The sequence below is a fragment of the Carassius gibelio genome, chromosome A9, assembly GCF_023724105.1.
Source record: "Carassius gibelio isolate Cgi1373 ecotype wild population from Czech Republic chromosome A9, carGib1.2-hapl.c, whole genome shotgun sequence".
Lineage (NCBI taxonomy): Eukaryota > Metazoa > Chordata > Actinopteri > Cypriniformes > Cyprinidae > Carassius > Carassius gibelio.
In genome coordinates, this window is record NC_068379.1 from 5,295,750 (window position 1) to 5,310,674 (window position 14,925).

The 14,925-nt window shown below is 38.1% G+C and overlaps 2 protein-coding genes across 4 annotated transcripts; both read right to left on the reverse strand.

Annotated features, from left to right (window-relative positions):
• Positions 1 to 1,023: 1,023 nt before the first annotated feature.
• On the reverse strand, positions 1,024 to 8,101 carry LOC128019492 (homeobox protein PKNOX1-like). 3 transcript variants are annotated; one of them, XM_052605487.1, is made up of 10 exons: positions 7,933 to 8,101; positions 5,493 to 5,623; positions 5,015 to 5,186; positions 4,732 to 4,902; positions 4,532 to 4,646; positions 4,106 to 4,203; positions 3,885 to 4,013; positions 3,711 to 3,787; positions 2,793 to 2,956; positions 1,024 to 2,658 (listed from the first exon to the last, which is right to left on the reverse strand). In XM_052605487.1, the coding sequence occupies exons 2-10, from the start codon at positions 5,621 to 5,623 to the stop codon at positions 2,468 to 2,470; spliced, it is 1,248 nt and encodes a 415-aa protein (XP_052461447.1). In that variant the 5' UTR covers positions 7,933 to 8,101; the 3' UTR covers positions 1,024 to 2,467. The 3 variants fall into 3 exon arrangements, with proteins under 3 accessions (XP_052461447.1, XP_052461446.1, XP_052461448.1); XM_052605486.1 differs by lacking the exon at positions 7,933 to 8,101 and adding an exon at positions 6,687 to 7,906; XM_052605488.1 differs by lacking the exon at positions 7,933 to 8,101 and adding an exon at positions 6,401 to 6,651.
• Positions 8,102 to 8,254: 153 nt separating this feature from the next.
• On the reverse strand, positions 8,255 to 13,900 carry LOC128020355 (histone-lysine N-methyltransferase SETD1B-like). Its single transcript, XM_052607186.1, has 5 exons — positions 13,881 to 13,900; positions 13,202 to 13,286; positions 12,888 to 12,990; positions 9,808 to 10,803; positions 8,255 to 8,537 (listed from the first exon to the last, which is right to left on the reverse strand). Exons 1-5 carry the CDS (start codon positions 13,898 to 13,900, stop codon positions 8,389 to 8,391), a joined length of 1,353 nt encoding a protein of 450 aa, XP_052463146.1. The 3' UTR covers positions 8,255 to 8,388.
• Positions 13,901 to 14,925: the final 1,025 nt, after the last annotated feature.

The following is a 14,925-nucleotide window of genomic DNA, read 5'->3' on the forward strand; positions in this document are numbered from 1 at the left end:
AATCGCTACAGACCTAAGGGCTTGGACCATGATATGGCTCTGATGAAACTGGTGCAGCCCCTCAGCTTCAGTGGTGCCTTCTGCAATATGTGTTTGTTTAAAATAGTTATTCTGAAGAACCACTGCTATTGTAATGACTGACAGTGAGGTTTCACTAAAGTCATCCATACACTACACAATTTTCAAAGTTGTTTACTGTGTCTCATTTAAAAAAAACAATAGTGAAAGAAGTAGTACAGGAAATAATGTGGTTTCAGATATGCAGAAGTCACACTTTGTGATCATCACTCACATGAACAAGAACCAATTTGCCTTTTGTCTAAAATCACAAGAAAGGTGGAGTGAAAATTGTATACCCAACATAAGCTGAACCTGGGGTTTACACCTGGATGGAGCCAGGATTGTGATCATGTCACATTCGTCTGTGAACGAAGAAGTTTGTGGTTTGTCAAAAGGTACACCTCCTTTTTATGAACTTTGTACACTCCTTCAAATTAAAGTTTGCACTGTTGTGATTCATTTCTTATAAATCGAATGGAAAAATACCAGAACCAAGGCAGTTGTAAAAAGGGAGTGGTTACACTCTGAAATCATCTCATCAGTTATTCTGATGAAACAGCGCCCTCTTGTGGTTTAAGAATTACAAGAAGAAGAAAAAACTACAATAATCGTCTCTGCTACTTTTCATACAGAGAGAATAAAAGCTGCATTCCTCTACTCCCAGCTCTACAGTTTACTTACAGGAAAGACAACATCAAGGAACTGAATCCAGGTAAAAACAAACCTTGCACTGGTCACTATGTCAAATACAGGCACGGCTTAAGATACCATTATAGTACGTGCACTCAAATCTGAAAAGGTTTTATTTGTAAGTAGTCTTAGACAGTACTTGCTTTAAGTTTTAAGAAACAGCTGCCAAACAATCCTCTGACGTGTCCTGAAGTATTAAATACACAAATATTCCAATGTGCTTGTCTAATAATTTTTCAATGATTATGGTGAAAAAAAGGACGAAGTCCAACCATCAATGCAAAAAGTATTTTCACTGTTGCAAAACTTTTTAAAGGCTTTAATATGTTATACTACTGTAGTGTTTACAGTCCTTAAATAAGCAAAAAAAAAAAAAAAAAACATCACAATTTATAACATTTAACATAAAATGGTGTGGCAAAATACTAAAAACTTGACCTTTATTTGACTTTTATATGGACATTTTATGCCATAATTCCCCAAAGCATCTATAACTCTGATTAAGGGAAGCTTTGCACGTTAACCTACATAGTAAAAACAAAGATGTTCCTCTGAAACTAAGGAACATCTTCAGCATAAGCAACACTACTGGAAGAGACTTTTATGTAACTCATATTACTAAATTTAATCAACGTATCAGGCTTTCTGTGCTTATCAGCAGTATAGTTTTACAAAAGAATATGTAAGGCATTTTGTATGTGAGTTTTAAAGGAAAACGCCACTGTTTTTCCATATTCCGATATGTTCTTCCCTCAACTTAGAAGAGTTGATATGTACCTCTCCCATCTCAGTCCGAGCACTCAATTGCTGTAGCGCGGTGCCAACGCTTGCGTTTAACTTAGGATCATTCATTCCTTAGGATCCAAACAGGGACGAATTTAGGAGCACACACTTAATGTGTTAATGAGTGACTGAAGAGCACTTCGCAGCACACATTAGTCATCATTTTTATCTGCTTAAAAAAAAATCGCCACATTTTATATCAACTCGTCTAAGTTGAGGGAAAAACAGTGGAATATGAAAAAACTGTGGCATTTTCCTTTAAAACCAATTAACATATTTAAAAATGTTTATAATCCAACATCTTTTTAGCTTTTTCTAAAAAACTTTGTCAACCCCCGAAAACAGGGCAGATAGTACCATTTCTGTACATAAATATTCCCTATAAAACATAAACAATCAAACAAACAAAAGAAGAAAAGAAAAAAACAACACTTTTTTACAACATTCATATATAAAAATAATCATCTCTTCTCTCGAACTCCGTCTTGGAGCCTCTCTACAAGCGTGGCATACTGAAGAAATCATGAACATGCATTGTGAATAAAACCAGCACGACAACACTCTTAAAATCTTGGCATTCAAACGAGTTAATATAGGAAAAAGTCCATTACAAACATTCACTACAGAAGCTCAAAAACTTTCCTCTGCGTTCTACGGTTGCAATCTTCATGAAGGGTCTGTATATAAAAGTGCACGCACCTGCATGTCTATGCAATAAAACCAGGTGCAGAACTGCAACTCCTCGCTCTGCATGATTCAGTAACGTTGTGCTCTCTGTTAAATGTTTGTGTGAGTAACATACCGTACTCTTAATTATTTGTTTTTGTAGTGCACAAGTATCAGCTTTGCTGAAAGTCTACGAGGGGACTGGATCTCTTGTCACCAGTGTCATGTAAACGCAAGCATGCAGTGTGTGACCTGAGTTCCATGTGTCTTATTCACTAACATCTAAACCCAGCCCAGTCATGTCAGCAGATGACAAATCTGCCTCATCTTCATTGCTGCTTTCCTCTGATTCATCCTCGCTGTGATCTCCCATCATGACTTGCTGCATGGCAAGAGCTGCCCCATCTGATGAAAGCGTCTGGAAGCCATCGACGTTCATCCCCACTGTAACCATACTACCTGCACACAATCAGCACATTCACTGTCAAAACTCAGTAAAACTCAGGAAAATCTGTTATATCAAACCAAGAAAACAGACTTGTTTTAATATTGGAGCATGAGTGCTGTGAGAACACATTATTTTGAGGCGGTACCGTCTGGCATTGTGAGCTGCTGCTGGGTTTCAGATGAGGCGATAGAGTCAGACCAGAAGCGGTGAAGCGGGCGGCTCGGAGCGCTCTTCTTCTTGGCTTTAGACATCTCTGTGGAGTTGGCATCTAGCATTGGCTGCAAGATCCGTCTTCGAGCATTAATAAACCTGCAGGACAGACCCAAAAGACAATATTTTGCATCCCTCGTTATGCATGGAAGAATAAAAAACATTGTTCTATAAATAATTATATAATCTATATATAGATCAGTGTGTGGTGAATTATAATGAATGGCTTTGCGAGTTATTTTAATTTTGCATGCTGTATTTCAATGATTTTAAATGTGTGATGCACACAACAGCGGATAAACTCAACTTGACTTTCATGGTCTGTTTTATTTAACAAACAGTTTTTATATGTATAACTACATAATAGAAATGAATATTCTATACATTCTAAATTCAGATGTAGTTACTTGGGTTTATTGTTCACACTATAATTATTTGGCTTTGTTAGTTACTATTGTGTTTAGAACTTAAATGACTGACGTCAGAAGTTTCCCAGGTACACTATCAATAAAATACATAAGTGCACCGCATTTGAGAACTGAATTTAAATATTTTATTTATAAAGGAGATAAAACAAGATTAGGAACATAAAGTAGGGCTGTCAAAATGGGCTGCTATTTTGGTAATTAAGTACAAATGAAAGACAGATGTGTTTATACAAATAAAATATGTGGGAATAATGAAAGGATTAAGTATGAAAAAAAAAGCTTATGATTTTATGATATTACTAAACAGTTCTATTACAGTATACAGCATATTTTACTGATTATGTGGTTAATTTCACAATCAGTTAACTTCAGAATAATTCCGGAGAAGCTGCAACAGAGTCTCTGTTCTTGCTGGACTGACTTACCAATTGTTGACCTGGAGTAAAGTCAGGTTTGTTTGAATTGCAAGTTGCTTTTTCTCTTCCTCAGTGGGATAGGGGTGCTACATAAAGTCGGTGAACATTTAAGTGTTAATTCATTTATATCAGGTAAAACAATACTGCAAAGACTTTCTTTTTTAACATTTTTTGCCAACTAACCGCAATGTGCTGGAAGAGCCAGGAGCGCATGACATTGGTAGCCTGTTTGGGGAGAACCCCACGCTTGTTTTTAGGTGAGCTGTCATCTCCCCCAAAGAAACTCAGGTCCTGATTGAGCTGAAGCTGGAGCTGCAGGAAGTAGAAGGCGACACTGATCAGAGAGTCTGCTCGTGATCTGTGAGTAAACGTGTGTGTGTGCTCTGCTGGAGTGTCATCCAAACCTGTGAGTTCTGGATGTGTATGGTTCCAGGTGAGATGGCTTGTGTCACCACTTGCCCCTGTGGTGTGACTACAGTCACTGGCTGATATACTGTATTACCTGCACAAAACACGATTTTATATTTTCTTTTCCCCCAGAGAAGCCATCATTTCAACCACATAGCCAATGTTGCCAATTAGATTCACAATTTTCACATATAATAAAGCAATGCATGATTAATGCCATTAGAAGAAAAAGAGTTTTACAGGAAAATAGTGTCTACAGAATAACATTGAAATATTGTTTATTTTCATCTCGTGCTCATGGTTTCTATTAGACTACATCCAGTCAGGTGGTTGCATACAAACTATCTGCAAAATTTCACGTATGCCATATGATTATATCTCTTTGCAGCTTCCAATGTAACTAATGATAGATGAACATGTACCTGTGACCACATGAGACGGGTTGACCGTGGTCATTGTAACACTGCCTTGTTGAAGACCTTGTGAGGGCACCACAATGCCCTGGGGATTGAGGACACCTGAGAAGGCATTGGACAACTGCAAAAGAATAAATAAATGAACACTACACCAGTGTACTCGCTGTGAGTGTTAGTGTCTAAAATCCAAGGAAAACAGCCTTTACTTGGTCATGGCCTGGAGAGTACGGGCTGCCTGGCTCTCCACTCAGAAGTGTCTCACTGTTCATCTTGGTCTTGAGGCAGGTAATGTAACGGCTGCAGAAGTCCTTGCACAGATCACTAACTTTCTCAAGCTCTAATAGATGAATCCTTAGCACCTGGATGGCCTTGACCATCTAAAAGAGCGGAAACAGTTGTGACACTCGTCAGTGTTTGAAGTTAAGATCAAAGCTATGAGGTATATACAATAATATTTGCTATTTCAACACCATCTGTCACATATCTTACCAAGCTATCAAGGTCTGGGTCTTCACTAAAGAAGGCTTTGCCATCTTTCTCCTGAACGCGTACAAAGTTTTCAATGTCAACATCAAAACTGGCAGAGGTTACGCAGTCAGAGCCCTGAGTGGACTGCTCACACTTCTCAAACAGCAGGGCCAAGAGAGGGAAGAGGGGATGTCTGTGGAGGAGAAGAACCATGTGTAAGAGAAGACACTGTTCAAGTCACTCCTTCAGCTAATATGATGATTTGATCCTCAAGAAATAATTCTTATCAATGTTGAATATAGTTGTTGTACTGCCACATGAATATAAAATTCAAAAGACCAGCATTTATTTGAAACAGAAATCTTCTGTAACATTACAAATGTCTTCACTGGCACTTTTGATGCATTGAATGCATCCTTGCTGAATTTGTAATAAATATATTTTTAAGTGTAATGTCTACTTATAAAATGTAAAGTGTAAATACAGACACTCATGTCACCTATATATGCAGGCTTTGTAGACATCCATTTGTGTTTGTGGTTCAGTGGATGCAGGGCTGCTGGAGCTTCCCCTGTTTTCACTGGCAAAGCCCTTCTCAAGATCACTCTCTGACTGCTCCATGATCTGCATCTGATCCAAGAGAAAACAGCAACGAGGGATTACATCTCATATGCTACTTCTAACGATATCTTTGACAGTGGTATTTAAGCATATGTAGCTCAATTAGTTTATATCACTTCCAGTTGTACACTTCAACAGTTAAACTTGTACTCACAAAGTCTCATTAACAGCAATTAAATATATAACAAAAAAGTATCTGTTTAGTTTAAGTGTTGATCATCAATGTCAGGACCTCAAACAAATGTATTAATAGTTCTTTAAATTTCTATTCATTTTATGACATCTGTGCAACTTTTGTAGCTTAAACCCCTGATTTTACGGATTTGTTTTCTAGCGAAAAAAATATTATATATATATATATATAGTGGGGAAAATAAGTATTTAGTCAGCCACCAATTGTGCAAGTTATCCCGTTTAAAATGATGAGAGAGGCCTGTAATTTTTATCATAGATACACTTCACAAAATGTAAAAAAAAAAAAAAAAATCTGAAAATCACATTGTAGGATTTTTAATGGATTTATTTGCAAATTAAAGTGGAAAATAAGTATTTGGTCAATAACGAGAGTTATTGCATAATTGTTGGCTGACTAAATACTTATTTTCCCCAATGTATGTGTGTGTGTATATTATATATATAAGTGAAAAAAGTGAAAGTGACGTGACATTCAGCCAAGTATGGTGACCCATACTCCGAATTCGTGCTCTGCATTTAACCCATCCAAAGTGCACACACACAGAGCAGTGAACACACACACACACACACACACACACAGTGAACACACACCCGGAGCAGTGGGCTGCCATTTATGCTGCAGCACCCAGGGAGCAGTTGGGGGTTCGATGCTTTGCTCAAGGACACCCAAGTCGTGGTATTGCCGGCCCGGGATTTTTAGAGATGGGAAAATGTGATGCATTTAAAACTAGTTCTGTTTCAAGCCAAGTTAATTGTGATAGTTAGGCGTTTCAAACTTTCTTGGGGTAAAAACGTAAGGGGACACCAAAGTCGGCAGTTCTCATTGAAAGTGGCAAAAATATTTATTTATTTTTATTTTTTAATATATCCCTCCTACCTGCTGATCTCCCTCTTGATATTTGTCTACAGACACAGAATGGGCAGACATCATAAAGTGACTGCTGCCAACACTGGGTCACCATAAGGGCAGGCAGCTGGGAACGAACTAAAAGTAAAGATGCATTAAAAAAAAAAAGGTTTTTGACAGAAACAGCTATATAGTTAGTGTAAACTCCTATGTAAACCACTTTTGATCTTAACCAACATGATTATACGGGCTTATAGCTTTCTTTCGTATTTAGCACATGCACCTAATCAAAGGGGGAATGCATGGTGTAAACTAGCAAAGGGAGGTCTGGATGTATTGATATGTAAACCCAGCGTGATTTACTACAGATCGACATCTGATTCTGCATGTTTGCTTCAGCACACACCCACTATATCACCATCACAGCTGTTGTGTGGAGTGCGCTTCTGTTTCTCTCATGTCTTCAACATTGGTGTTGAGCAATTTACATAAATTATACTTATTATCCAACAAAACTACGCTAACTTCACATAATGGCAAGTCCGTTTAAGCCAATCTCAACCAGAAGCCATTTGACAATTTGGTTTATTAACAAAAAATAAGTCTAGCTAAAGCGTTGCTGGTGTAAATAACGACTAGACTGCGACGCGTTAGTTAGTTGGCGTGTTTTTATCAGATCGTTTAAGTCATTGACTCCGATTAAACATGAAAACCAAGGAAACACTTGTCGGTCCAGTCTAAATGTTCACGTTATGTGGACTGAGAAATAATGTAGCAGCGGGTGTTGAGTAGCAAACGCCATGTTCCCGGAGCCGTTAGCTGGAGAATTAGCCCGCTAGCACACAGGAGCGAGTCGCCATAGCAGCGAGCGCCAAACAAATACTAACGTTACACACATGAGCGCGGTCCTCGACGTAAATGTCATTTAAAGGACGGTAACGTGCACTTTTAATTACTGTTAGTTTAAAAGCCGATTCTAAAGCTGTTAATTTAGGCCTGAGCCTGTCATCTAGCGCTCCTCTGGGCTGACTGAACCTGGCCTTCACTCAGCGCTCGGCCCTCGCTAGTATCAAACCTCCTGTCCTTCAAAAACCCGACACATTTCCCCTCCTCCTAGATGTTTTTAGGAGAAGATTGGCTCGACTGTCCCACGCAAGTCCTGTGAGCCCCTAACAGAGTACTATCTCTTTCCCTCAGCCCCGGGCATTTTTTGTGCGTCGCTCGGATAGTTTGATTGATAGGCAGCGAAAAAAGACGAGTTTGAGTGACAGCTTACCTGGGTGCCAATCTTCGTCACACTGACAAGCGGCTGCAGCAATCGGGATCCGCATTTGTCGCGCAACGTCACCACGCAAGGGGACGCACGGCCTTCAGCTCATGAATAACTAAGCAGGGGGAGGAGAAGTGACTCGCCTCTCAGCGAATATTTTAAACAGCGTTTCAACCATTTGCCAATTTAATGTTAGAAACATTATTATTAACCCTCCTTTATTAAGTCAAGGAAAGCATAGACTCATTACAATAAAGTTTAAATTGAGATTAACACCATTCAAATAATGTAAAAGACAACAGCAACAAATAACTCTAGATGCACTCTGTTGAAGTTAAATCATTTTAATTCCATAATTAGAGAATTCTAGCATAAAGCTTGTGATTTGCCAGTATATCATCTGAAGAACAGAGAACATTGGGAAGAAACAGAGTTGTGCACCAATGCAGCAGCAGCACAGACTCAGTGTCTGCCTGAGGAAGGCTGGGGCAGACGGTATTTACACAGCTCTACATCCACATCAGCGAAGGTGTACATGTTGTACTGGTGGTGCTGCAGGTTCTTGTACGTGCTGTTGTCAAAGGGCTCGGGCTCCGGCTCCGGGGCTTGTTCTGAAGAAATCAATAATATACGAGATTAAGACATGAGGAACTGGGGGGAAATACCAATCAAAAAATGCATCTGACAGCAACAGAAAGACAAGAAGTTGTTTCAGGAATAAAGCCCAAACAATGAGTACAATGCCCAAGGAACAAGTAAATGAAATTTTTTTTAGATTGGAAGGTAATCTTGAATGAAAAGTAAAAAATAAACCAAAATGCTGAATAAGTTTCTTTATAAAGAATCAACTCTTTGAAGGACAACTCTTCAAAAGGATTTCTGTTCTGAATCTTCACACTTTCATGGTGTTAAAGTAATCACTTTCAATCCGCAGGTGTTCCTTTACACAAAAAGGTGTGAGGTGCCTCTAGTAGCTTTGAACCTAGACTACAGACGTCTGACTAATTACTCTGTTATTTTGCATTTAACCCACTACAGCTCGAGTGAATCAAACTTTAAAGTAAACCAGATGCTTCTAAAGACCGGATCTTTCCACATTACGCTATTCTTTTGCTCAGTTCTTACCAACAACATTATATTACCGAATAGTTGTAATAAAACACAAAAGAGCTAGAGAGTATAACAACACAAACTGATAAATCAAACATCACACATTCACAAATCACCACAACACACTTTAGACTTCGCATGGGAAAAATATCATCAATATTACCTTTAGTGTAACATGATCACACAAACCATATTTCACAAATGAAGAAAGTGGGTACATCAAGCACAAAATATAAATCAGCACCGAGAGTGCAGATGCTCTTAAGGGGCAGAAAGAGGGAAAGGAATGTGAAAAGAAAAAAAAAAACAGCAAAAGCTAGTACTGTATGTTTAAAAAATGTTACGAGCCACAACTATTCTACATCCAGCAATTGTATCACTGGAATGGGAATATTTCTTATATATAAGTAGGCATACATACTTCATTCTAGATCTACAAAACTATTTTGAAAGGAGTTATACAACAAAGCAGACAAAGGAGAAGTAATGAATTATTCATAGAAGTCATTTTAAACCTCAACCCAAGGACGCATCAGCCCAGGTAGAATTAATGAAGTCATGCAAATTTAATGAAAATACAATAGGCAATAAAATAACGAAATAAGAAAAGCAAATTTTATGTAAAAGCATAATGAAGATTAAAAGTTGCAAAGACTTGAAAAGCAATCCCACTGCTGCCATGAAAAGGTATTAGCTTTAAATAAATGCTAAGAGAAATGTGTTTCTGAGACGGATCCAGAGAAAGAAACGGAGTAAGGATGTGTGGTGTACCCTCAGGTGTCTCCACACCGTTGCTCTCAGCCCGAGCCTCCACAGCATCAGCGGCCACAGGTGCAGGGTCGACCAGCTCTTCTGAAGGGGCTGCTGGTGTTCCTGCCTCAGTTTGGGATGATGCATCCTCAGGCGAAGCTGCTACATCTCCAGGCGCCTCAGGAGCTTCTCCATGAGAAGCAGTTTTGGTTACTTCTTCAGGGCTAGGTTCTGTAGGGACGTCTGGGACAACTTCTGCAGCAACTTTGACAGCAGCTTCAGCGTTGATTTCTGGTTCCTTTTCAACAACAATCTCTTCCTTTGGAGCTATTTTAACTTCTGTTGCAGTGTGGATGGTGTTGTCAGGAGTGTCAGCTGGAATTGATTCACTGGACACTTCTGAAATTGCTTCAGTTGTGGAGGAAGATAATATAGGGGCAGGATCAACAAGGGTCTCATCTGATCCTTCTGGTTTAGCACTTGGTGTGGGAGCCTCTTTTAGTTTTGCTTTAGTTACATTTCCAGGATTTTCTTGAGCTTCACCAGGTGAAGCATATTCAGGCTTTGCTTCCTTATCTGCAACATCTACTTCCATCGTCAGACCAGGAGATTTCTTCTGTGCTGCTTTCTCTCCAGACTTTACTGGTGTTTCAGACTCTGGCTTCTCATCATCAGAATCAGAGTCTGAATCAGAATCACTGGAGGATGAGGATGAAGAAGAGCTATCGTCTTCATCTTTCTGTCCTTCTGCCTCAACATCTGAGGCCTTCCTTGCTTGACTTCCTGTAGGGACTTCATTAGTAGCTGGGACTTCAGTGATCTCTTCAGCTGCTGCTGCGTCAGCGTCTAGACACCCAGCTGTCGTCTCATTAGCAGCGGCTGTGGACACAGCCTCAGTGGTTTCAGACTCAGCTAAAGCTGTGTCTGTGGGAAGAAATCCTGTGGCAGACAGCTTAGAAGGGAAGGCAACTGTGGGCTTGTAGGCTAGAAGAGAAGCCCTCTCATCGGCCTCTATGGCTGAGGAAACGGCAAATGGGATAAATTACATGAGAATGATTTTAGTTTATTTCATTTGATAAACCCTCCTATTCACTGTAACCATAAGAAACCCTTGCAACACCTTGTCAAAGTCCCTTTTAAGGCTTGCCTGAATGTGGAAAGACCAAAATCTGTTTGCTATGCTTCAGTAAATAAGTTCATATCACCAATAAAGTCTTGCAAAAACATAGACTGTAGAAATAATGTAGAAAACAAAAACTTTTTTTCAGGCTAGTCCAGGTAACGAACAAACACATTGTCGAGCAATTGTTCAATTTAAAGACCTTGTGACAACAAAATTGTTGATTTGTTCCTTTAAATCCTTGTCTGAAATTCTAGAGGCCACCTACACAACCGTGAAAACTTTTTGTGGTATGTTTTTTTTTCCTATAAATATTTTATAATATAAATACTTTTATTCTGCAAGAATCATCAAAAGTGATGATAAAGACTTGTACTTTTACAACATTTATTTTTGTCTTTTTTCATCATTCCACTTATCAAAGAATCCTGAAAATATAAAGCAAAATAACAATAGACTGAAGTAATGGCTGCTGAGAAATCAACTTTACCAGCACAGAAAAAAAAAAAAAAAAAGATTTCAAAATATATATAATAAAGAAAATGTTCTTAAATTGGTCATAATATTTCACAACATTACCTTTTACTGTATGTTGATCTTTTTAATGAGCTTAAAAAGAGTGAGAATAAGAAACTTCATTCAAAAATCTTTAAAAAAAACATCTTACTAGACCCACATTACATTTGTAGTAGTGCATATTCTAGTGTGCCATTTAAAGATATTTTTTTTTTTTTTACCAAATATACAAATAATTCCATGAAACATACCAATATCATCTTGCATTCATGGGAGTATACATTTTGAACAACCAATACAATGCTCTCTTAAATGACAATGTGTCCTTTTGCCTAAATGATAAATACCTGCCATCAATTATAAAAAAAAAAAGACATGCCCTTCAATAAAAAAAAAAAAAATCATTAAAACCATTACTTTACACACTAAAAGTACTACAAATTTGTCTGTAAAAATGTCACATTCAATAGTAAAAGCATTGATGAATCCAAAGGAAATTTGTGTACTTTTGAAAGCAATTAATAAAACTGCATGGGCTCACACTGTATGTCCTCAAGTTCAGCCAAGAGTAAATGATGCTTTTGAAAGCACATGTCTTTGGAAATCATGAGGGTGAAAGGACGGGATCTAGTGATCTAATTAATCAAGAGGCTAAAGGCCTGTCCAAATACCCACACTAATGATCCTGGCCACCTGAGAGCATGTGACAGGAAGTAAGACTGTCCCAAGTCTGAAAAATGCCAAAAGCTCAGTATCTTTAATGCACACCAAACCCACACAATCCTTAATACCAGTTCAGAGCAGTATTTGAAGCTAAGTCTATCCCATAATTCGTCATGGTCAGGAACTCAAATGGCCAAAAATGGAAGCAAAAAATAAAGTGTTACACATTGTATTGGTACCTGTTTTGGTATTTTCTGTCCATACAACAGAAGTGAATGGGAATCAAAAGTGCTTGGTTAGCATTATATTTTCCTTTGGGTGAAATGACATGAGGGTGAGTAAATGATGACATAAGTTTCATTTTTGGGTGACCTATCCCTTTAATTAGAGGAGCATCACACTCAAAAATGGTCATCTGTTACATATGAGGATATAAAAGGTTACTCATTAGTTTGTTTTGCAAAATAAAGATCAAAATATGCAAATGTTGTAAGTCTGTCTCATCAGCTAATCACATGTTTGACACACCCTTGCAGTCGTCACGCCCACTTCAACATTTATACAGACTAAATACAGGAAATACATAATGTGTACTTATATAAGTACATAGACAACAAGAGTGGGTATTGAGATAGGCCCTAAGAATGGAAGCTAAAATCACATACAGCACCTCAAAGCACAAATATTATTTATACTCATAATCAAGCTGTATACAGTAATTGTGCTATAGCATAACATATGAACATCACACAAACAGGACATTAAGGATGTATGGGAAGAAAAAGCATGCATTTACACTTACTTGAAGCCTTTGACTTTGCTGTTTTGGGTGGGACGTCCCCTTTAGTACAGAGAGCTGCAACAAATGGGGTCCGAGGTGTGCTCCAGCCCTCACGCAGGAGACACTGTGTGAACACAGAAAATATATTTTTAATCCTGAAACATAATAATTTACTGACATGAAGCTTATCACTGCACTACTTATAACGAACAGAGAATCAAGTCCTGATTTAACGCGTCTACACCAAAATCTTACGCAAAAGGCACTTCATGTACATTTACAAAGCATCTCTAGACCATCTTCGTAGAAATACAGCCAAATCAGTTTATTGTTACCTTGACAGATCCAAGTCGTCCTAACCATAGACAGTAAAAGAAATGGACACAGCGACCCCATTGGAACTCAATTGAGACAAATGAAGCCCAGTTTTAGCGTTTTTCAGCACTTCCGTTTCTGACGCGCAGACTCAAACGAAGCTTGACGACGTCAGCAACCTGTCTGACAGATGTAAATCTTCTAAATGGCTGTGCGTGCAAACTGCCATCGTTAATCTTGCAGAGACGGCGAGCTTGAGCGGGGAGTTCTTTGTCGTGAGTGAGCAGGAGTAAGTATTCTGATTAATTATTTTGTATAGTATTTTAAAATGTAACGCCAGTACGCCATATTAAGTTAATTGCCTGCGAGCTTCTCCTCCTGTCTGTACGGTAATGCGACAGAGAGCCCAGTGGTTATGACGCAATCGTTAGCCTATTTTTTACAAAAACTGTTTCTACAGGGCCATAATGTAACATAGAAGGTAATGGAGCCCTTTATACATTTTCGTGTATCTTTAGAAATAAATAATGGACAAACAGAGTCTTTAAACGCCTCAGATGTAAAGTTATTCGCTGTCAAAGTGACGCCAAAATGAATGGGAGTCAATGGGAATGCTAACGCAAGTGAAGTTCTGCTAAAAGATGGCAGCCCCCACCCGACTTCAACTTCCGGTCGAGTTCCTTGCCCCTTGGTCCTAACCGGAGCAGGGACGTCGCCATCTTTGTTCTCCTCTTATTATTGTCCGTGTGGAAAATGAACTTCACAAACTGGTTGTCTTTAATAGTTCCCTCAAACGAAGCGTTCACAATCATAATGAAAAGCAGCAAGCATTTATTTCACAGCTAAGCTATGATGCCTTTCCCATGTGTGTTATACGAGAAACAGGAAGTTTGTTCCATCGGATTTTTTTTTTTTAAATACTCATTTATTATTTAGAAGCTCATAGAATTAAAAAATCTCACAAAATGTTCACTTTTACAGATTAAAGACAAGTCATTAAGTAGACGTCTTTCACAAAATTGTACACGAGGGGACAACAATAATGTACTTAGAGGACACTTCATCAAATTTAGGCTCTGTAAAAAAAGGGATAATCTTAGTCAAAACATTAAAACATTAAAGTTCAAATCATTAGCTTAATTAAATCGCTGGCTTAATTAAAACATAAGATCAATCACAAAGAAGAGTAAAACTCAAACGAGAGTTTGACAATAAACTCGACTCGCTTTTTGTGGAGTATACACGAATTGAATCTAGGAAAAGTTTCTGAATGGGATCCAGTCCAGCTGACAATCACAGGAAACACAACAATTAATAAGTGCATATAATATCTCTAAATAACAGACATGCATATTTACGACAGAATCCACAAATATGTTTCAGAAAATTGACATCAAATTGAATGTTACTTGCCACAAATAATTACAAACTAAACCTACACTAAGTTATTTTTCAGAGTGCTATATTTTTGTTGTTGTTGTTGTTGTTAAATTGATAGCCCTATACAGAAATTATTGAAAAGTTGCAATAACAATAAATACACCTGAAAGGTAGCAGTCATGGAAATTATTTCGTGAAGAACATGTACTGCATAACATGAAGAGTAAAAAATAATAATAATACAAACATGCACATAAATAATGCAGACATGCGCAAAAGATGGATGACGGATAGGGAGACAAGGCTGTGTTCATGGATTGAAGACCAGGGCACAGACCTAAAATACTCCATCTAAAAAGAAAAA

What these genes read in the sequence shown, in the direction of transcription:
- LOC128019492 (XM_052605486.1), bottom strand. Translation starts at nt 6,740, where the DNA reads ATGATGTCTGCCCATTCTGTGTCTGTAGACAAATATCAAGAGGGAGAT. An exon ending in ACCCAGACCTTGATAGCTTG is followed by an intron (nt 4,903 to 5,014) that starts GTAAGATATGTG and finishes CCGCTCTTTTAG; the next exon opens with ATGGTCAAGGCCATCCAGGT. An exon ending in TACACATCCAGAACTCACAG is followed by an intron (nt 4,014 to 4,105) that starts GTTTGGATGACA and finishes TACTTCCTGCAG; the next exon opens with CTCCAGCTTCAGCTCAATCA.
- LOC128020355 (XM_052607186.1), bottom strand. Translation starts at nt 13,900, where the DNA reads ATGGCGACGTCCCTGCTCCG. An exon ending in ATGGCGACGTCCCTGCTCCG is followed by an intron (nt 13,287 to 13,880) that starts GTTAGGACCAAG and finishes CTAAAACTGGGC; the next exon opens with TTCATTTGTCTCAATTGAGT. An exon ending in GACGACTTGGATCTGTCAAG is followed by an intron (nt 12,991 to 13,201) that starts GTAACAATAAAC and finishes GTGTTCACACAG; the next exon opens with TGTCTCCTGCGTGAGGGCTG.